The sequence below is a fragment of the Loxodonta africana genome, chromosome 3, assembly GCF_030014295.1.
Source record: "Loxodonta africana isolate mLoxAfr1 chromosome 3, mLoxAfr1.hap2, whole genome shotgun sequence".
NCBI classification, from domain to species: Eukaryota; Metazoa; Chordata; class Mammalia; order Proboscidea; family Elephantidae; genus Loxodonta; species Loxodonta africana.
Genome location: NC_087344.1, coordinates 11,743,028 through 11,765,656, shown reverse-complemented (window position 1 = coordinate 11,765,656; position 22,629 = coordinate 11,743,028). Strand labels below are relative to the sequence as shown.

At 56.2% G+C, this 22,629-nt stretch overlaps 1 protein-coding gene across 2 annotated transcripts; it reads right to left on the bottom strand.

Annotated features, from left to right (window-relative positions):
* Positions 1-651: 651 nt before the first annotated feature.
* CAMSAP3 (calmodulin regulated spectrin associated protein family member 3) lies at positions 652-19,304 on the bottom strand. 2 transcript variants are annotated; one of them, XM_064280482.1, is made up of 18 exons: positions 19,157-19,304; positions 11,454-11,707; positions 10,948-11,070; positions 10,778-10,870; positions 9,649-9,696; positions 9,253-9,391; positions 8,439-8,578; positions 8,262-8,355; positions 8,135-8,189; positions 7,921-7,994; positions 7,513-7,582; positions 5,970-7,425; positions 2,983-3,122; positions 2,633-2,898; positions 1,941-2,040; positions 1,441-1,553; positions 1,246-1,364; positions 652-1,151 (listed from the first exon to the last, which is right to left on the bottom strand). In XM_064280482.1, exons 1-18 carry the CDS (start codon positions 19,302-19,304, stop codon positions 846-848), a joined length of 3,738 nt encoding a protein of 1,245 aa, XP_064136552.1. In that variant the 3' UTR covers positions 652-845. The 2 variants fall into 2 exon arrangements, with proteins under 2 accessions (XP_064136552.1, XP_064136553.1); XM_064280483.1 differs by lacking the exon at positions 9,649-9,696.
* Between the last annotated feature and the right edge of the window lie 3,325 nt (positions 19,305-22,629).

The window sequence follows — 22,629 nt, the reverse complement described above, 5'->3', positions numbered from 1 at the left end:
AGGAGGGTATTGGGGAGATGGAGGTGGCCCTGGGGAATGAGATGTGGGTGAGACAGGACAGAGCATCAGGTCAGACAGGCGGGCCTGGGTGGCATCAGGGAAGCTGCCCTGGCCACCTGGCCTGGCACACCCAACCACAGGGCGGCCATGCACTCAGCCCGGCTCACTGCTGTGATGTAGGTGCCTGTACCCAAGGTGTTGAGATAGCCATGCCAAGAAGGCAACTGGATACGTAGAGATAGATCACAGAGGAGAGCAGCCTGGGACTCCCTGGCCCAGAGTCGGTGAGTGAGCCCAGAAACACACCAACTGGTGGACATGAGGATCCACTTAGAAGCTGGCCCTGTACCAAGCACTGGGAATGTCAATACTAACAGCCAAGCTGAGCAGGGAGCTCAAGTGAGGATGGTGGGAGGCTGCAGGGAGAGGAGGGTGAAGTAGCCGGAAGAATCGAATGCCCAGGAGGCAGCCGAGACACGTCCCCTGTGGTGCTGGCAGGGAGGCCGTGAAGGACACCACGGTGTCTGTCGAGGGGACGGGAGAGGGACTGGAGCAGATTCAAGGGAGAACAAGAAACCTAAGCCGAGCACACGGGCCTAGGGAACCCCAGCCAGCACAAGATAAGGACTAACTTCTCTTTAAAATTTTATTCAAGGGGTTGTGAGGACAGACGGGGGCGCTGAGCCAAGCACCAAGTCCCTGAACCTCCCAGCTCAGCTCCCCCAGCAGGACAGAACACAGACTTAGGGGGTGGGGACCCCAGCCCCACCCAGACAAGGTCAGAAACAGGCAGGATCCAGGAACACTAGCTGTCTCCCTGGCGAGTGGCAGCCACACAGACAGGGCTATTTGGGGATGCTGCCACCCTTTTTGGGAGTTGTGGGTTTCTTGCTCTGCCAGAGGTGTCCCTGGATAGTGAAGGCGTCCACGCTCATGGACATGGTCTTGGCGGGGATCTGGGTGAAGCGTTTGCGGTCCGAGTTGTACTTGTAGATGCCCTCAACCATGGCCGGCGTGACTGTCCGTGGGCCGTAGCCTGTCAGCCGCGTCAGCTCTTCCGTTTCCCCAGACAGCGTGTAGAGGGCCCGGAACTGGCAGCTGGAGTCTCGGAAGAGGATCAGGAAGTGGTTGGCCTTGCTCTTCTCAATTTCCTGATTGGGGAAGGGGGGTGTGTTAGAAACGGTCAGCCAGCTTGGCAGGGCCACCGACCTGGCCCCCGTGCCCCACTCCCAGGCCCAGGCGCACCTCAAGAATGCGGTTCTTCTGAGGCTCGTTCACCTTGCCTGCCAGGCAACAGTGTGACAGGGCATTGTGGATGATAAACTTGTTGGACTTGGCACTGGGCTCCTTGTAGAGCCGCGGACCTAGGGGACAGGGGAATCAGCAAGCAGGACCAGGGGACAGGTAGGGCCCACTGCCCACCACCTAAAGCCACCCTACCTGTGTACTCCGGCACTGATGCTGGGGATGAGGCATTGCTGCCGTTCTCCCAGTCACGTTCACGGCTACCAGGCAGGCGGCTCGGGGACATGAGGCCAGATGGGGATGGAGCTCTGCAAGGGGAAGAAGGGGGATGGGAATGGGGTCAGCAGGCAGCAGGCAGCAGGCAGCAGGGGGCGGGTGATGCCTCCCAGTACGCAGAGGGACCAGGAAAGGGGCAAGCCTAGGACACTGAGAAAGGGAAGCAACATACAGAGAGCTGTACACGTATATCATATACACTTCCAAGTATAGGCAAGGGACCCTCCTGCCCACTCCACGCCCTCAGGCGCTCTTCACATTCACTCAAGTGCAGAGAAGCACTATCCTGAGTCCTTCTGGTTAGGGACACACAATGCTGCCTGCACAGGTGTGTGTACACACACTCATGCCACATCACACACAGGCTCGCGTCTGTTAAGCCATCTGGCACGTCTCCTACCTGCCTGGGACAAACTCACCGAGACGTAGGCCTTTTCACACTGAGGTTACTGGGGGCTTCGTTGGCCACGGTTGACAGTGACAGGGTGGACTGGGAGTAGACCTTGCTGAGCCGAGAGCCTGGGAACAGATGGCACTGTCAGCCCCCACCTGAACCCCCTCACCTCCACCAGTGCCCAAGGGGGCCAGACCCAGCAGCCAGCCCTGGCCAAGACCCCTCATCCCACTGAACCCCCACTAAAACTAGCAGCCAGCAAGTCGATTCTAACTCAAGGCAACCCCATGTGTATCAGAGTAGAACTGTGCTCCACAGGGTTTTTGGTGGCTGATTTTTTGGAAAGAGATTGCCCGGCCTTTCTTTCAAGGCACCTCTGGGTGGTCTCAAGCCTCCGAACTTTTGGTTAGCAGCCAAATGCATTAACCATTTATATTACACATGGACTCCTAACACCCACTAGGGAGAGATTTTCCTAGCAGGCCATGGAGAAAGGCATTGGGTCAGTCCCCGTTCCAAACCTCTCACCCCTACACATGCCTGAGGGCCTCCTCATCCATCACCCTTCACCCCTCCACATCCCAACAGGCAAGGTGAAGCCCCACTGAGACACTTCCACTGCAACCCTGCATGCTTCCCCCCCTCATACTCATGGGGGCCCCACCCAGCATGCCCTGCAAGGGGGCCCCCAAGAAGCCCTGTCCCCAGGGTCCTCACCCAGCAGACCACGGGCAGGGCTTCGGGCCAGGGCTGAATCATCACAGCAGCCTGAGCGAGGCCGGGGGCCCCTCCGCCGGCCCCGACCTGGCCCTCCGGCCCCCGCCGCCCAGGGCCGCAGCACCTTATCGAGGTCGTCCATCAGCTTCAGCTGGGCCCGGCGCTCATACTCCAGCCTCGTGAACTCTCCCCGCCGGGTGCCCACCTCCTCCTCAGCTGGGGCCCGGGCCGTGGGCGCTGGGGGGACCGCCTCCTCCTGGGCCAGCCTGCAGATGGAGGGCATGGTCAGACAGCTCAAGCAGTCACCAGGGGTCAGAGGAAGACCAGGGTCAGGGGTCACCAGGCCTCACCGGGCAGCCTCCTCCCTCCGCTGCTCCTTCTCCGCCTCCTGCCACTGCTTCCGCCGCCGAGCCTCCTCCGCCCGCCGCTGCTGCCGTTCCAGCAGGCTGGCTCGCTTCTGTGCCATCTCGTTCTCAGGCTTGTCTTCATCCTGGGGCGACATCTAGTCAGTGGCCACCCACCTTTGGCACATCTGCTAAGCCGGCCATTCTACTGCCCTTTTGTTTTTACAACTTTTCAAAAGGCATTCAGTCAGCGCCTTGTTTATGCAGAGTCCCTGGGCGGTGCAAAGGGTTGATGTACTCCACCGCTAACCAAAAGGTGAGCAGTTTGAACCCACCCAGCAGTACCACGGAAGATAGACCTGGCAATCTACTTCCATTAATATTGTTATTAGTTGCTGTTCAGTCAATTTCAACTCATGGTGACCCCGTGCAACAGAGTAGAACTGCCCCATTGGGCTTCCTAGGCTGTAATCTTTATGGGAGCAGATCACCAGGCCTTTCTTCCGTGGAGCTGCAAGGTGGGTTTGAACTGCCAACCTTTTGGTTACCAGCCAAACACTTAACTATTGTGCCACCAGGGCTCCTCATTCTGTAAAGATTACAGCCAAGAAAAGTCTACGGAGCACAGTTCTGCTCCATGACACACAGGATCGCCAAGAGTCAGAATCAGCTGGATGTCAGCTAACAACAACATATTTGTCATGGAGTTCCTGGGTGCTGCAAACAGTTAACATGCTCGGCTACTAACCGAAAGGTTGGCGGTTTGAACCCACCCGGCGATACCTCTGATGATAGGCCTGGAGACCTGCCTCCATTAAGACTGCAGCCAAGGAAAGCCTATGGAGCAGTTCTACTCTGTAACACATGGGGTCGCCATGAGTTGGAACTGACCCAACAGCTACTGACCCTCCACGGGGTACTGGGACACAAAAGGGACCAGGGCAGACCTGAGCGCTGCTCATGCAAAGCATTAACCCGACAAGAAAGACGATGGAGTATCGCACAGACAGCAGAAAGCAGCAGGAAGCACATGGCACTGCCGTCTACCCTGGGGAGACGGACTGTCCTCATCCAGGGGCACCAAGGGAGGCTTCCGGGAGGAAGCAGCCCTGGAGAATGATGAGAAGGACTTGACTCGGTGGGGTTTAAGGATGAGAGGAGTGTTGCCAGCAGACGGAACAGCATACTCAAAGGCCCTGAGGCCAGAACAAGCCCAGCAGGGCCTGGAACAGCCTGGATGCTGGTGTGGCTGGACCGCAGAGCAGGAGGAGAGTGGCCCAGGAGGAGGTGAGAGGTGAGAACCCCAGGCCACGAAGAGCCCAAGGCCCTGGGGAGAACTATCCCTTCCATGCTAAGAACAGGGAGAGCTAAAGAAGGCCTTTAAACGGGGGCATGACAAGGTCCAAACTGCATTTTTTAAAAATCTCTCTGGCTGCTCAGTGGAAAATGGGGGCGGGGGCAGGAGGTGGGGGGAGGGCAGTAGCAGCAAAGACCAGGGAGGAGATGGGTGCAGGTGACCAGGTGAGAGATGACAGTGACCCAGGTTGGGGGTGCCATGCGGATGGAGAGAAAAGTGGATGTGGGACAGGGTAAGGACAGGTGAGGGGTAGGGGAAAATGTCATGGAAGACCATACCCTTGTTTGTCCATCCCCCTGTCCATCTGTCCATCACCCACCCATCCATCCATCTACCCAACCCTGTCAATCTGAACAACCATCTGCCCATCTGTCTACCCACCCACCCTCTATCCACCCCATCTCTCTGTCCCGATAGATCACCCACACCATGTCTATCTTTCCACCCCATCTACCTATCTATCCACCCATCCACCTACCTACTTGTCCATCCCGCTACCTCTCCATCCATCTCATCTATGTGTTTATCTACCCACCAATCCAACTACCCACTCATCCATCAGTAAGACCCTATCCATCCAACCGCCTGTCCAGCCACCCATATACCCTCTGTCCACCCACCTGTTCATCTACCCATTCATCCCCCCACTCCCCGACCTATCCATCTACCCAACCACCCATTTATTTATCCATCTACCCAACCACACGTCTATCTATCCATCTACCCAGCCACCCACCAATCTATCCATCTACCCAGCCATCCATCTATCTATCCATCTACCCAGCCACCCATCTGTCTATCCATCTACCCAGCCACCCATCTGTCTGTCCATCTGCCTAGCCACTCACCCACCCATCCATCTACCCATCGACCTATCCATTCATTTGGCCACACATACTTGTCTGTTGGTTCACTTCCATCTACCCCAACCATTTGTCCATCCATCCACTCATCCACCTACCCACCTATCTGCCTGCCTTCTGTATACCCCATCTGTTTGTCCACCTGCTTATCCTGCGTAGCCATCCACCTGCCCACCTATCCATCAGTAAAGCCCTACTCATTCATCTATCCAGCCACCATGTCCAGCCACACACCACGTCCAGCGTACCTATCCTCTGTCTACCCATCCATCCATGCACCCACTCACCCATCTACCCAGCCACCGATTCATCTGTTCACCCATCCCTCAGTTATGGATGGAATTGTATACCTCCCAAAAATGTTTTTTGTTATGGTAATTAGCATAGCATGTGTCTTAAGCCAATCTCTTTGAGATGTAAAAGAGCAGATTAGGCATAGAGAAGTACAAGGAGAGATGAGGGAGGACAGATGCCCCACCACATGAAGATCACCAAGGAACCAAGGACAAGGACCTTCCCCCAGATCCAACAGAAAGAGGACACCTTCCAGTAAAGCTGGCGCCCTGAATTTGAACTTCTAGCTTCCTGTGAGAAAATAAATTTCTGTTTATTAAAGGCACCTACCTGTAGAATTACGTTATAGCAGCACTACATAACTAAAACACCACCCAACCATCTGTCCAGCCACCCATGTCCATCCACAAACCTTCATGTACCTATCCATCTGTCTACCCACCTGTCCACTCTTTACCCACCTGCGCAGTGACTCTTACCTTATAGAAGAATCCGAGCCCAGCCCTGGGTTCCCCCTCCGAAGATGCCTCTTCCTCTAGGGAATCCTCAGCACCAGGAGGGCTCCCGTCTCCCTCATTCTCTGCCGAAGGCTCCTCCAGGCTGCTCAATGGGATCTCGATGAGGCCAGGCCGGACCGCGGGCTCCTCGGGAGGAGTTCCCTCCGCCAGGAGGATGGAGGAGCGTGTCTGCACAGGCACCTGGCTCGGCGAAAACTTGCGCAGATGGGGAAGGCTGTCTACGTCGTTGGGGGGGGTGAGCACCCTGGTCAGGGGTGCCAGCCGCAGCTCTGCTGGCCGTGCATGTTTCGGGCTGCGGGGTGTCGGGCTAGGGCCAGGCCCGGGGCTGCGACGGGGGGCTGAAGCACGGCGAACAGGGCTGGGGGATGCGGCTTTGGGGCCTGTCGTGGGGCCAGGGATGACCCAGGCAGCAGGTGGCGAGGCGGGGCCGGGGGCCTCGTGTGGGGCCAGGAGCCGCTGCTGCTGGTCCGTGAGCCTCTGCATGTCCCGCTGCAGTGAGCTCAGTGCGGCACTCAGCTTGCTGACCGCCCGGTTATAGTCCCCAAGGCCCTCGGGGGGCAGCGGCCCCAGCTCTGGAGAGAAGGTCACTGCCTTGGGCCTCGGGGATGGATCACCCTGGCCCTCGCCTGCTGGCCGCTCCCCGCCAGGGGCTGGGCCTGCCTCTGCCTCCCCACCAGCCTCCTCCTCTGTGGCACCAGCCGCCTCCCGAGGCTGCACCTGCAGGAAGGCGCTTTTGCCAAGGCGTTGCCGGTGCTTGGCGAAGATGGCCTCTATGCGCCGCTTTTGGGCCTCAATGGCCCGGCGCTTCTCCTCTAGCCGGGCGCCAAGCTCACTCATCTCCGAGCTCAGGGCCTCGGAGGCCGCTGGGGTAGCCACCGGGGAAACCCCTCCAGCATCGGCCTCAGCCTTCACCAGCTGCTTCTTGCGTTCGGCAAAGCTGGTCATCTTCACTTCAGAGTTGCTGGCCGCAGGAGATGAAGCCGCTGCCTTAGGTGACCCCTCAGACGGGGCCGGGGGTTTCAAAACCTCCCTAGGTGGGCAGGGAAATGGTTTTGAGGGGCCCTCAAGGTGGGGTAAGTAGGCAGATGCTCTGGTGGGCCCCTCAGGCAGGCAGGGGGAGGCCAGCGGTGGTTTTGAGGGCACCTCGGGGGAGTGGAGGTAGAAGCTGCCGTCGGCAGCCCCGTCAGGGAGCAGCCGGGGCTCAGCGCTATGGATGATCTGCAAGGCCTCCTCGATGGTAGGCAGGTCTCCCGGCTCTGGGGGTGGCGGGGCGGGCGTCCGGGCCTGCGCAGCGCGGGGGGGCCCCAGGCTGTCTGAGCTGACCGAGCGGAGCAGGACGGGGTCTCCCATGACGACATCCACGTCGCTGTCCAGGCCAAAGGGGGTGCTGAACGACACAGCCTGGGAAAGGGGGCGGCTGGGTGGCCGGAGGGAGGGGTCAGCCCCTAGGGCAAACCTCAGCCCTGCCTCCCCACCCCCTGCCTGGGCCCTCAGCAGCGCTCACCTGAGCTGGCGGTTCCAGGCCTTGCCCAGGGCCTCCATGTGGGACATGGACGGTGAGGACTTCAGGGAACCTGGGAGGGAGGGGGACAGGGCATGGTCACTCAGAGGTCACTGTGAGGGCGACCAGGGCCTGGTGCAACTTCTGCAGTGTCAGGGGGTGTCACTGGGCGAGTCACTAGTGGGTCATTATGTGCTCTAGTCAAATCAAAGGTTCCCAGAAACAATAGCTGGGGGCCATTCAGGGTCACTATACAGAGCTGTGGAGCCACTGGGGTGGAGGGGGGGGTCACTGAGTGTCATTCAGAGGGGTCTGAAGGAGTCATGAGAAGACAACAAACATGCAGTCAGCTGGGGCAGCCTTTGATTGGGTAGGGTCCCCAGTGACAGGAGCCCCGCTCCACCTCCTCACCTGTGGATCCGCGGAGTGGGGACTGGGGGCCGCCAGAGGACAGGAGCGGGTGGCGGAAACTGAAGACAGGAGAACTGCCAAGAGACCCCTGTCAGCCATGGGGTGCCCTCCCCCACCCTTGCCTCTCCCAGGGACCCCCCCAGCCCTGTCCCAGCACTAAGTCGAGAGGAGGGGCCCACTGTGATGGCCGACTTGCCTGACAGGGGAACCATACCTGCCACCACTGCGGTTCTGGGGTGGGGAGGCCTCCGTGCCTCGGGGGGAGGCAGCTGCGGACAGAGGAGAGAGTGAAGCTTGGTCAGAACTCCCCTGTCCCCGCCTGTCCCCTGGCCGGGCCTCACCATGCCCATCAGGTAGGTCCTTGGGCTGCACGAAGTCGGGCTTCAGCACCTCGAAGCACATGAACATCTCAGCCAGCAGCACCACCAGGTTGACCTGGAGGCGGAGGCAGGGTCAGCTGCTGGGACCCACAGCCCAGGACACCTGCCTCGGCCCAGCAGGCCCCATGATGGCCTCACCTTGAGGGGTGGGGGGACATACAACAGGTCCTCCAGGGACAGCGGGCAGCCACGTGGAAGGCGGGAGGCACAGAAATCCTGTACCAGCTGCAGGTTGTACAGGCTGTCTGCCACCGACATGGGGTCCTTGAGGCAGACCTCTGTGGGGAACAGGAGGCCTAGGTCCGCAACTTTATGGGAAAGAGGGAAGCCAAGGCCCAGCGCAAAGACACCAATGGCCCCCATACGTGGAGAATCACCTCCAAGCTGGGCATCCCTTGCTGAGGTGGGTACTGCTAGACTGTCTCTCGAGACTCTGCCCCAGGACCTTTGCGCCTGCTGTTCCCACTGCCTGGAATTCTAGTCCCCCAGGAGCTGCCCAGAGCTGACTTCTGTAGGTCTCAAGACACTGCCTCAGGAGCACTTTTCCTGACCATCCACGGCCCTCCAGGGCACCTAACAGCCACAATGTACTGAGTGGTGAACTTACTTTCTCCCCCAACTGGGATGGAAGCCATCCAAGGGCAAGGAGTTTGTACCATATTCCTGGGGCTGGCACCCAGTATGCACTCAATCAATATTAGCTATGGGAATGATCTCTATGAAGCTCAGAGACATTTAGACTCTGGTATGAGGTCACACAGCTAACTAGAAGAAGAGAGAGGTGTCAGCCCAGGTATGCTGATTCTGGAAGCTCCACCGATAACCACATCACTGTCCCACCCCCCAAAAAGTCATGGACGTGCAGATCTGGGGACAGTGGCCTAGATGCTGGGTTGTAGGACACCAGCTCCCTGGGATGAGGCTGGGGTCTGGCCCAAGGCCATTCACTTACCCTCAAGTCGCAACAGCTGGGGACAGTAGCAGTGGATGGTGGCAGCCAGTGCAGCCCCACTCGCCAGGTCTTGGAGGCTGGTCACTGTCGGGAAGCAGGGGGCACGTCGGGCCACGGCACGGTCCTTTCGGTACCGGATCTGCATGTGGATAGGAGCTGGGTCAGGTCAGAGGTCACCTGGTCCCTAAGTCAGAGGTCATGCAGGCTGGGTAGGGGGGCCTGGGGTTCTCGCCACAAGGGGCGTCAAGCCGGTGGTCCCAGAGCCAGAGTGAGGGGGCAGCCTGGAGCTGGGGAGGGGCAGCAGCGAGAGGCAGAGGCAGTGCCTGCGAGCAGCCAGGCCAGCAGCAGGGACTGGGGGTGGGTACTCCTGGGACCCCAGGGCGGGGGATACATTACCATGGGGGGTTTGCTCCCCGACTCCTTCAAACAGAAGGCAATTGCGTGCTGGGGGGGGAAGGAGCAGCTGTCAGCCGGGCAGGAGGGGGGCTGACTTGCTGGGCCCCCAAGCCCACTTCTGGGGGGATGGCCCTGGCACCTGTCCTAAGCCTTGGCCATCCAGCTCCCTAACCGTGCTCTGGCCGGCTGTGGGGAACCTAGCTCCCCCCCAAGCCAGGAGGGACCCTACAGAGCAGCCCCCTGTGCAGGCAACCCCCCCACAATAGACCCAGGCCCCCAGCTCAGGGGGAGGATGCATGGGAAGCAAGTAGGCAGGAGAGGAACCCCAACCCAGGCCCCAGGATGGAGCGAGGAGGTCCAGGTGTGAGCAGAGGCAGGGACCCTCCCCCCACTGACAGGGTCAGGCCCCCTGGTCACGCTTCAGGGACAGGCGTCCCCCTCCCAAAGCCAGGATTTCCTCAGGGAAGCTGGGCACTCAGTTAGGGAGGGTCTTCTACCCTCTCCTGGATTTTAAGGTCTCTCTTGGCTGAGGGGGTCCTTCCCATGTGCCCTGCCCATTCGGGTCACTATTCCTGTGGTCTGATGGGCTGGAAGTCTCCCCATCTTGGTTAAGGGGGAGAGGCTAAGAGGACAAGCTATGGGGGTCTGCTGTCTTAGTTAATAAGGGATTTTGCCCTCTTGATTAATGGGGGCGTGTCATCCACACCATCGGTTAGTGGGGTGATGCCACCCTTTTCTTGGTTAACAGAGAGGCTCCTTCTGTCCCCCAGGGTTGGGGTCCCCCCTTCCTTTGCTCATAGCTGGGGGAGGCAGGAGAGGTCTCTATCAGGCAGGCAGACACAGACAGACACACATACAGAGCGACAAGTGGGACAGGCAGACGGGGCAGACAGACAGCCCCACTTACAGGAACCAGCTTCCAGTACCAGCGTGTGGGGCACTGAGGCCAGAAAGGCAGAGAGGAGAGCAGCAGGGGTGGGTGCAGGGGAGGGCAGAAAGAAAGAGAGAGAAGGTCACCAGCAGCCCTCCCACCGCAGGAAGGGCACGAGGCACAGCCCACCCTGCCCACCCAGCCCTCCAGTCCTCTGTCCCGCCGTCCGTCCATCCATTCGCCCGTGCCCAGCCTCACCGAGGGCTGCACTGGGGCCACCCCGTCCGCGGGGGCAGGCGACGATCTCTGGGCTGCTTCCTGCTCCGTTTTTTCCTGTAGCTGCCGGATGGTCTGAGGGGCAGGAGAGGTTAGTGCTAAGCCACTGGGCGACCCTGGCCCCCAGCCCATCCCTATAAGGCTCCACCTACCGAGTCCACCCAAAAGAGGAGCTTGTGCTCCAAGCTGCCCAGCGCCAAGGGGCCAGGCAGCGTCTTGGTCCACTCTAAAGCGAAGGCAACCATGAGGGCGTCAATGACAGCTAGGTGGGCGCCCTGCGGGAACAAGGGCTTGAAGATGAGAGCAGAGTAGGCCCAGGAGGCAGGTGAGGATGAATGTGGGGGTGGGAGGGGCTGGAGGCGGAAGCCTCAGGGGCGGGGCCAGTGGGTGGGGCTTTGAGAGGCGGAACCAAGATATATGACGTAGAAGAGCCAAGCTTGGTAGGCGGGGCTCGAGGCCAAGTGCTTTGCCTTAGGATCAGATGGGCCACATAGGCGAGTCCTTTTATGGGGTGGTACATTTTGGGGAGGAGCAGGCTTGGTGGAAGGAGCCTTGGAGGACAAACCAGGCTTCGGGGGAGCCAGGCCCCTGGGCTAGGGCCTTTGAGGGGCGGAGCCAGGCCTGGTGGGCGGGGCCTTCCAGAGGGGGAGGGGCCTACCATGAGGATGGGTTGGTGTCGCAGGTCGGCCTCGCACACCGGGCGCTCGGGCAGCGAGGGCACCGTGCCCTTCCGTGCCAGTAGCGCCAGCAGCGCGGAGGGGCTGGGGGGCGCTTCCAGCTGCGGCAGCGCCTGGCGCCAGGCCCGGCAGTAGAGCTCGGCCGAGAGCAGCAGCCGCGTCACTGGGGGCTTCACGTGCTCCTGCGCATACTGGTCGGTGTAGAAGGGTTCCCACAGCTCCGGGGGCACGTGCTCTGTGGGGGTGGGGAGGGGCTCGTATGGTTAGGGACGCTGCAGACTCCCCCAGCCCCACCCCTGAGACCCTCCCTACACACGCCCCATGGGCCCCGACTATAGTGGAGCAGGTTGGGATCATAGGGGCACTTGGGCTGAAACCGCAGGTGGCAAGGGGTCTGCCAGAGGAAGAGCTGATGGTGTTCCAGGCGGAGGGGTCTGTAGGTGCAAAGGCCAGGCGGTGGAGGGAGCACAGAGTGGCTGGCCCCAAGGGGAAGCAGCATGGCCAACTGGAGGGCCTTGTAGGGCCGGGTGTTATAGGGGAGAGGGGGGACCTGATCAGATCTGCCCCTTAGGAAAGCCTCTCCAATGCTTGGTCGGGACGGAAACTAAGAATGACAATAAAAACAGTCACTTTGCGGCAGGCAGCCTGGTTTGAGCCTTACAACGACACTAGGAAGCAGCTCTGGGCAATTGTTAACTGTCTCACGGATGAGGAAACTGAGGCAGAGAAGGAAAGTAACCTGCCTAAGGTCACACAGCTAGCTGGTCAACTCAGCAGTTGTGCTGGGACTCAAACCAAGGCCTTAAGCGGATTATCCACCTCTCTCGGCTTGTGGCTGGGGATGGGGCATCCTGGGAACAGTGGGGGGCTCACTGGCAGGGCCCCAGCGCACAAAATGGGGTAGTAGATGGACTGCAGAGCTTTGAGGGGGTTGGTGGGCTGAGCCTGGGGACTGATGGAAGGAGGTGGGGAGGGAGAGGAAGGCACCCAGCCCACTGGGTCTGAGGGGGACATGGAACAGGCAGGTGATGGCTGAGATGGGGGTATGGGAGATACATCCAGGAGGCAGAAGACATGAGGGCTGAGGGCATATCAGAGGCAGCCTCGGAAACACTAGATTAGAAGGGCGGAGTGGAAGGGTGGGGAGGAGCAAGATCAAAAAAGCTGCCAGGATGATGGGGAGGAGGTGACTAAGGTCAACAGTTGCCCTGGGGAGTGGGGAGGAAGGACTTGTCCTTATGGGGAGACCTGCCTCCAAACTAAGCAGTCGTTTTATATATTGAGGCTCTGTATGTACTGAGGCTCTATATAATCAACTCAATGGCAAAGGGTTTGGTTTGGGTTTATTTACATACATTTGCAAGTAGTCTCTGGGTGGCCCAAAAGGTTCAGTGCTCAGCTGCTAACCAAAAGGTTGGTGGTTCAAACTCACCCAGAGGTGCCTTGGATGGAAGGCCTGACAATCTACTTCCAAAAGGTCACAGCCTTGAAAACCCTATGGACCACAGTTCTACTCTGACACACATGGGGTCGCTATGAGTTGCAATCGACTCAGTGGCAACCAGTCGTGGTAGTGGTGTTGGGTGTTAGGTGCCGTCCAGTCAGCTCCAACTCCTAGCGACCCTATGTACAACAGAACACAACACTGCCCGGTCCTGCGCCATCCTCACAGTCCTTGCCATGCTTGAGCCCATTGTTGCAGCCACTGTGTCAATTCATCTTGTTGAGGGTCTCCTCTTTTTCACTGACCCTCTACCAACCATGATGTCCTTCTCCAGAGACTGGTCTCTCCTGATAACATGTCCAAAGTACATGAGACAAAGTTTCACCATCCTAGCTTCTAAGGCGCATTCTGGCTGTACTTCTTCCAAGACAGACTTGTTTGTTCTTCTGGCAGTTCATTGTATATTCAGCATTCTTCACCAACACCATAATCCAAAGGCATCAATTCTTTTTCATTCTTCCTTATTCACTGTCCAGCTTTTGCACACATTTGATGTGACTGAAAATACCACGGCTTGGGTCAGACACACCTTAGTCCTCAAGATGACACCTTTGCTTTTCAACATTTTAAAGAGGTCTATAAAGATTTGTCCAATATAATATGTTCATCTGATTTCTTGACTGCTGCTTCCGTGGGTATTGATTATGGATTCAAGTAAAATGAAATCCCGGACAACTTCAAATTTTTCTCCATTTTTCACGATGCTGTTTATTGGTCCAGTTGTGAGGATCTTTGTTTTCTTTATGCTGAGGTGCAATCCATACTAAGTGCTTCAAGTCCTCGTCACTTTCAGCAAGCAAGGTTGTGTCATCTGCATACCACAGGTTGTTAATCAGTCTTCCTACAATCCCGATGCCCTGTTCTTCTTCGTACAGTCCAGCTTCTTGGGCTGTTTGCTCAGCATACAGATTGAATAAGTATGGTGAAAGGATACAGCCCTAATGCACACCTTTCCTGATTTTAAACCACTCAGTATCCTCTTGTTCTGTTTGAACGTCTGCCTCTTGGTCTGTATACAATACAGGTTCCACGTGAGAACAAAAAACTGATGGTGATGTATTTGAAAGAAGAGGGTTCTACTACTTAAAAAATTCTTTGAACATGACTCCCCAGCCCTTCCTCAGGTCATCCTCTTCACAGCCATCCCCTGCAGAGACCCCCACCCTTGCCCTCAAGGACCCAGGGATCCTGGCTTCCAGGATCTCTCTATGCAAGCTCCCTCCCCACATTCTAAAATCACATCTGACCTCCCCACCCCATGTAGATCTGTGCCCTCTCCCGCCCATCTCAGCTCAGCTGCCTGAAAGAAAAGCGTTCTCCAGGCTTCGCTTCCTCCCACCCAGCCTCCCCAAGGCCAACAGTGACTGCTGGCCCAGGCACATTTGTGGGCCTGTATCTCACTTGGGTTTGGTTTGGTTATCTCACTTGGGCTCTCTGCCAAAAACCTCCTTCTTCCGGAACCTTCCTCCCCCCCGGCATCTCCTGGCTTTCTCTCACTCCAAGCACCCAGGCCCAGCCTCCTCACAGCCATCACCACTTGCCCCTTCCATGTGGGGCTCCTGACAGCTATCTGAGCAACCTGGGAACTAGACATGTCCCCCAAGATGACTTCCATGACTGTTACAGGCTGAACTGTATTCCCCAAAGAGATATGTCTAAGTCCTAGCCCCTGTACCCATGAACATGATCTTGTTTGGAAACATGGTCTTTGAAGATGTCATTGATTGGGTTAAAATGAGGTCATATTGGAGTAGGGTGGGTCCTAATCCAAAATGAACCAAACCAAACCAGCTGCCATCCAGTAGATTCCGACTCACGGTGACCCCATGTGTGTCAGAACAGAACTGCACTCCACAGGGTTTTTGATGGCTGTAACCCTATGGAAGCAGATCACCAGGTCTTTCTTTCAAGGTGCCCCTGGGTGGGTTCAAACCACCAACCTTTCACTTAGTAGCTGAGCACTTCACCAGCTGTACCACCCAGAGACTCCCATCCAATGTGAGTGGTGTCTTATAAAAGAGAAGAGACACAGCGACAGACAGGGGGAAGACAGAGGCAGAGACTGGAGCCATGTTGCCACAAGCCAAGGAACACAGGAGTCTACCAGAAGTTGGAAGAGACAAGGAAGGATACTCCCCTAGAGCCTTCGGAGAGAGCGAGGCCTGGCCAACACCCTGAATTTAGATTTCTGGCCTCCAGAACTGTGAGAATAAGTTTCTGTTGTGTGAAGACACCCACCTTGTGGTATTTTGTTACCAAACCAAAAACAAACCAAACCCACTGCCCTAGGATTGACTCCGGCTCATAGCAACACTATAGGACAAAGTAGAAATGCCCCACAGAGTATTTTGTTACAGCAAACCAAAAATACCAATACGATTCCGACTCAATAGCGACCCTATAGGACAGAGCAGAACTGCCCAGTATGGTTTCCAAGGAGCAGCCGATGGATTCGAACTGCTGACCTATTGGTTAGCAGCTGTAGTTCTTAACCACTGCACCACCACAGCTCCTTTGTTACAGAGACCCTAGGAAACTAATGGAGCCCCTGAGTGGTGCAAACGGTTAACACACACAACTACTAGTCAAAAGGTTGGCGGTTCAAACCTACCCAGGGACGCCTCGGAAGACAGGCCCGGCAATCTGCTTCCCAAAGGTCACAACCTTGAAAACCCTATGGAGCAGTTCTACTTTGCACACATGGGGTTGCCAGGAGTCGGAACTGACTTGATAGCAACAAAGAGCAACAAGCTCATGGAAAGGTCCCTGGGCGGTGCAAATGGTTTGTTCTTGGCTGTTAACCTAAAAGTTGGTGGTTCGAACCAACCCAGCAGCACCACAGAAGACAGGCCTGACAACCTGCTTCCGCAAAGATTACAACCAAGAAAGCCTGATGGAGCTCAGTTCTACTCTGAAACACACGGGGCCGCTATGAGTCGGAATTGACTCAACGGCAACAGTTCTGGTTTTGGGTTTTTAATTTCACAGAAGTAGATTAACGGGTCTTTCTCCAGATGAAGCCAGATGTCCTCTAAGGGGCAACACTGGTGTCAGGTGAGAACCGGTCCTTTATACCACTGAACGTTTACTGGACATTCACTGTCCAACGGTGCTGCCCAAGAAACAGAATGCGAGCCACATCTGCAGCTTCAACTTTTCTAGTAGCCACATTAAAAATAGTAAAAAGAAACAAGGAAAATGAATTTAGTAACATTTTTTAAATCCATTGTACTCAAAATAAGGAACCCTGATGGCACAGTGATCACATGCTCGTTTGCTAACCAAGAGGTCTGCAGTTCGAACCCCCGAGCTGTTCTATGAGAGAAAGATGTGACAGTTTGCTTCTCTAAAGGTTACATACAGCATTGGAAACTCTATGGGGCAGTTCTACTTTCTCCTATAGGGTCAATACGAGTCGGAATCAGCTTGACAGCAATGGGGTTTTATACACAAAATATTATCATTTCAACATGGAATCAACATAAAAACATTATTAATGAGATAATTTACTTTTTTTTTTTTGGACAAAGCCTTCGGGATCTGGTGTGTATTTTATATGCTTAAAGAACATCTCAAGTTGGGCCAGTCGCACTGAAGTGCTCAGTAGCCCCATACTGGACGGTGCAGCTTTGCAGCATAGCTAACGCTGACTTGTGCCTGACCTTGCATGCCTTCACTCATTTGATCCTTATCCCCATTTTACAGATGAGAAAACCGAGGCCCACAGAGCTGAAGCGACTTGCCTAAGATAGCAGAGCTGCCGTCAATCCTGCTTCCCTCACACATCACACCGATGTCTTCAAAGCCTTAGGGACAGTAGGCAATCTTTCCCACACTTGTTCAAGGAGGGGAGCCCTTTCTTCTCTGAGCCCACCTGCATGCATTCCTGCACAGCCTCCTCATACCTGTGCCTGGGGCCACCAGAACTTCATACCTGGGCCACCAGAACTCTCCCTTCCCGGAAGCCACCATTCCCACCGGACAAGTGCTTATCAGAGCCCCACCCACAGCTTCCCAGGCCCTCTCCAAGTCCAGCCTGAGATATGAGGAGCTGGGGCAGTCCTGGGTCCCCCTTACAGCCCCCTTTCTTTCTTGACCAGACCCTTGAGGGTGTGTAGGCCCCGCATGGGAGGTGGCAGGGAGATAGTCTGGGAGAAAGAGGAAGAAACAGGGACCTGCATGTTCTGCTCCAAGCTCTCCCTGTTGGTCCACACCCCAGGCCTTTGTGCATGCGGTCTCCTTACCCCTCGCAAACTCCTATGCATCCTTCGAGGTCCAAACCCCTCCACCTCTGGAGGACCTTTTCCTTCCTCCCTGGAAGATGACCCCTCTCCTCCCCTCCCTGGAAGGTTTCAGGGATTTCCTCCCCTGGGCTCTCTGGGCGCTTATCACTCTAAGCAGCTTATGACTGTAAACCTAGATGATCTGTTCCCATCCCCCATCCTCTCTTCTATGTCCTGAGCACCTAGCACCAGCCTGACACCAGAGTCCCTGAGTTCACAAATCCAGCAGAGTTCTGTCCTCACTTCCCTCCCAGGACCTGGTGTCCCACTTCCTCAGCCCCCCTGTTGCGGGGAGGCAGGAGGGGGACAGTTTGGACTTGACCCTCGGGGTAGTGGCAACTAGTGGGGGTGTCACATGGGGGAGAGCGCCACTGGGTCAGTGAGAACGGAATCAGGCAGGTCAAGGCATCTGGGATCTTACCAACACCGCTTAGGGGACCTCACTTTCCTCTCTGCAAAATGGGTTAATAATTGTGGCTCTGTCCCCTGGCCAGGGGAAGATGAACGATATTAATATTATTAGAAAAAAATATTACTAACACTCACGACAGCAGCAATCAAGAGCATCTGTGCTGCGTGTACTGGGTTCCAGGCACGGGGCTAAGGGTTTTATATTCAGGGTCCCTTTCAACCCTCCTAGCAACCTTGTGAAGAAGGTACTGGTATCACTATCACCTGAGGCCTGCCTGGCACACATGGATGCCCCCACACATTTACAACTAGATAAATATGTGAACAAGGGCTTCCCACAGAGGGAACTGGAAGCTGGAAGAACTGGGATCATTCATCCACGCTTTGGGAGGCTGGGATTCAAAGTCAACACACACACCGGCTCCCAAAGGCCAGCCCTCTAGTTCCTCAAAACCTGGGATGTGAGGGGCTGGGGCAGTCCTGGGTTTCCCTCAAAGTCCCCTTTCTTTCTCAAGCAGATCCTTGGGCCTGGGTAGGCCCCGGAGTGGGCCCCACATGGGAGGCAGCAGGGAGACACTGGGAGAAAGTGAAAGAAACAGGCTCAGGCAGAACCAGGAGCAGGACGGCTGTCACCGAGACCCACACCCAGAACAGGTTGATCTGGGAGGGCCACTGGGAGGGGGGAGGAGCTGTGCCCAGCTGGTGCCAGGCCCAAGAGAAGGGCAGGGCGCCCCCCCTCCCAGGGTTCCTGGGAAAGCCTAGACCTTAATTAACCCCTGCCTTCCCCAAGGCTGGCCAGGGCTCCCAGCTCTGGCCTGCGGTGGCCCAGGGCCTCTAAACCCAGGGACCCTCCCTCATCTTCCCCCTTAGGGTGCTCGAGATCAGACCTGTGGGCCTGCAGGAGGGCATGGAGGATCCACCTGGGACAGAAGGCCCTGTATCTCTCTGCCCAGGGTGAAGAAGCGGCGTGTCCACCCCAGGTGATCTTGGTCCAGCCCCTTCCCTTCTCCTGGGCTCCCCGGCCTCCTCCCTAAATTGGGCGATCGCTCACACCTGCCAGGGGCCGGCCGGAGCCACGGAGGCGACGCGGCCCCGAGAGCTGCCGGGCGGCGCCCGCAGCCCAGGCCGAACCACGAGGGATGTGTGTCCGGGCCGGGGAGCGTGCGGGAAGGTCTAGGGCCCCGAGGCGAGGGCAGGGTCCTTGCGGGCGCGTGACTGAGAGTGTAAAGCAGCGGGGAGCGAGGAGCGGTCCGGGGGGAGGCGGGAGGCCGCAGGGTGGCCGGGGACCCAGTCGGCCCGCAGACGCCGCCGCTCACCTGGGGGCCGGACGCCGGGCTGCCAGCCCCACCCCCACCACGCTAGGCGGCCCGGCGGGCAAAGTCCACCCGGGGCCGAGAGGAAGCGGGAGGCCCGGGCCCCGGAGCTGGCGGCCGCGCTATTGTTCCCGGCGCGCCCCGCCCCCCGCACCTGCCGCGCGGCCCGGTACCTGCGCCCCCGAACGCGGCCCGCAGCACCCACGCCAGGCTGGCCGCCGCCTTGGCCCGCGAAAAGTCGTACTGGTCCAGCGACTTGATCTCCGGCACCAGGAAGGTCCTCCGCAGTGGCCCAGGCCCGGGGGGCGCCGCCTCCACCATGGCGCCGCCGGGGCTGCGGCGCTCGGCCCGGCCGCGCTGCGCCGCCGAGCTCGACCCCCGCGGTCCAGCTGCCGCCGTCTCCACCGAGCCAGGTGCGGCCGCTGCGCCGGGACGCTGCGTCGGCCCCGCCCCGGGGCGGAGCCCAGGTGCGCCCCGCCCCCGGGCCTCCCGCGCCCCCTCCGCCTGGTCCGCCCGGCACCTCCCTACCGGAGGCGCGCGCCCCTCGCCGGGTCCCGGGCGGGGCGGGGCCCGCACTGCGGAGACGGCTGGGGGATGAGTGTGCTCGCGAGTGCGTGCGCGCGTGTGTGTGCGTGTGGCACCAGAGAGGCTGAGCGCGCCTCTGCTCGTGGACGCGTGTGTGCGCCCGAGTGTGTGTCCTGTATGCGTGCGGGGTTGTAATTCCTGACCGGCAGTCGGTGCACCTGTTTCTGGTTGTGTTTGTGAGGGTGCAAGCGTGTGTGTCGCTGCTCTCATCTGTGCATATGTGTGCCTCTGAATGGACTTGGGTGATGCAGGAGTGATTTGGGGGCGTACCAGGCGTTCCTTGGAAACCCTATGAGGCAGTTGTACTCCGTCCTATAGGGTGGCTATGAGTCAGAATCGACTTGACGGCAACGGGTTTGGTGTTTCGGTTTTTGGCGTGTTCTTACCTGGGTGTGTGTGTATACGTGCGTGTCTGTTTTTAATGCGTGTCAAGTGTACAAGGATCTGTCTGTGTCCTGAGGGTGGGACACAGAAGAGATTAGGTTTAGGACCCCCCTTACCCTGGTAGGAGCCCTGGTGGTGCAGTGGTTAAGAGCTTGGCTGCCAACCAAAAAGTCAGCAGTTCAAATCCACCAACCACTCCTTGAAGACCCTATGGGAAATTTCTACTCTGTCCTATAGGGTCGCTATGAGTTGGAATGGACTTGACCACAATGGTTTGTTTTGTTTTGTTTTCCCCTTTCCTACGTTGGTATGGCCTGTGATGACCTCATTAATATAACAAAAGAAAACACCTGTTTCCAAACACAATCACATTTACAGGAACAGGGGTTAGGACTTTAATGCATATTTCGGAGAGACATAATTCAATCTATAACAAGGTGTGCGTGGATGTATTCGGGTGCGAAAGAGCACAGGTGTTTGTGCACATGGGTACAACTGTATAGGTGTTACTGTGTGTGTAAGGAAATATTTGTGTGCAAGTATCTGTGTTTTGCCAGTGGATGTGTGGGTGTGCATATCGTGTGTGTTTTTGCATCTGTGTTTTTAATGTGTGCCAAGTGTACAAGGATCCGTATTATGTAGGTGTCAGTCCTGAGGATGGGCGTTGTGTGTGTGTGAATAAATTTGTGTGGTGAATGAGCATATTTGAGGGCATCTGCGTGTGTGCATCTGGGTGTGAAAGTAACGGTGTGTGTTTGTGGAAGTAGATATTAATGTCACATATCTGTGTTTTGTCAGTTACTATGGGAGAGTGTCTCTAAATGTACTTGTGTGTTATATAAGAGTGTGATTCGTGTTCATGTCAATGAAGGACACAAACCGAGAACATGTATTTATAAAGGAGTGAGACTGTGTTGATGAGGGTGACTGTGTGGTCGTTACTGGGTAAATTTGTAAATGTCTGCGTGTGCATTTGGGGTACCTGCAGTATTTGGGTGTGGAGCTCTGGTTGTGTGTAGGTGGGAATGTACTTGTATCTAAGTGCATTTGTATAGGAGTTTATGAGTGTGCTGGTGTGGCTATGGTTGTGTGTGTGTGTGTGTGTGCAACAATTTCTGCATGTAATTTTGTGCATAAGTGTATGCTTACATATGAGTGTATCCGTGGACATCGTGTTTGAGCATGTAGTGTGAGCCTGAGTATGAGTGTTCCAGCCATAGAAGTGGGTATGCATGTCTAAGATCGACTTTTGAATGCATTTGTAAGAGAGGGAGTGTGCATCCAAGAACTGTGTCTTAAAGTGAGTAAATGTATTTGTGCGTGGTATGTGACTCAAAATTGCGCACGTCAGAATGGGGGTATGTCTTAGTTTCCTAGGGCTGCCATAACAAAATACCACAAGCCCGTGACTTTAAAAAACACAAACGTATTGTCTCACAGTTCTGGAGGCTAAAAACCCAAATCAGGGTCCTTTTGGGAGCCTGTCTCCTAGATCCCAGTGTCTGCTGGCAATCCTTGGCTTTCCTTGGCTTGCAGACGAGTCCTCACATGGCTTCTGTCTTCCCCCTTGAGTGTGTCTCTTCTGCTGTTTTAATGAGACACCACTTAGAAGTGCTTGTGTTATCTCAGTTCTGGTATGACCTCATTAACAAAACAAAACTCCTGTTTCCAAACAGGGTCACATTTACAGGTACAGGGGTTAGGACTTCACATATTTTGGGGGGTCACTATTCAATCCATAACAGGGTATGTGTGAAAGTATACGCGCGTGTATGAGCGCGGGTGTTTGTGTACGTGGGTGCCATTGTACAGGTGCTATGGGGTATATTAGTAAATGTCTGAGCCCCTATTTTTAGGTATTTGTTTAGTATTTGGGCACCTCATTGCTTTTTTGTGTCAAGACATCTGCTATGTGTCTCTTGGCTGTGTGTAATCATGAATGTACACGTGTTCGTGTGCCTATGAGTGTTTGTGGGTCTTATGTCTGGGTGTGTATATCTGGCTGTCGTGTGTATGATAAATGTACATATATATGGGTTTGTGTATTATCTGCTTATGTGAGTGCCGACGTGTTGTATCTGTTTCTGAGTGTATTTGTGTGTGTGAAGCTGGCATTTACATCTCTGTGTATTTGTGGTTATCAGTCTTAGAAAAAATACAACCAAAATTCTTCCAGAAGCCAGGATAGCAAGACTTCAACTCTCTTGCTTTGGACATGTCTTCAGGAAAGACCACTCACTGGAAAAGGACATCATGGTTGGTAGAGGGTTAGCAAAGATAAGGGAGACCCACCATGAGATGGATTAACACAATTGCCACAGCAAGGGACTCAAACATATCAGTGATCACGAAGATGGCGCAGACCAGGCAAAGTTTCGTTCTGTTATACATACGGTCACCATGAGTAGTAGCCAACTCATGGCAAGCAAGAACCATAGCATGTATCTGTGCACGAACACAAGTATGGCAAGGTGCAGGTGTGTGTGTGTGTGTGTGTGTGCACGTTGCAGTGGGATGGATCGCTTTTGCGTGGTCTTTCTAGCCATGGTCTTGTAACTCCCAACTAAGTGATTGGGCAGGCAGGATTGTGTGGGTATGGTAATTGTGGCTCAACAAAGGGATTGGTCAGCTTTGCCATCCTGCTGGGTTTGAGCCATCCCAGAGGCAGGAGAGAGAA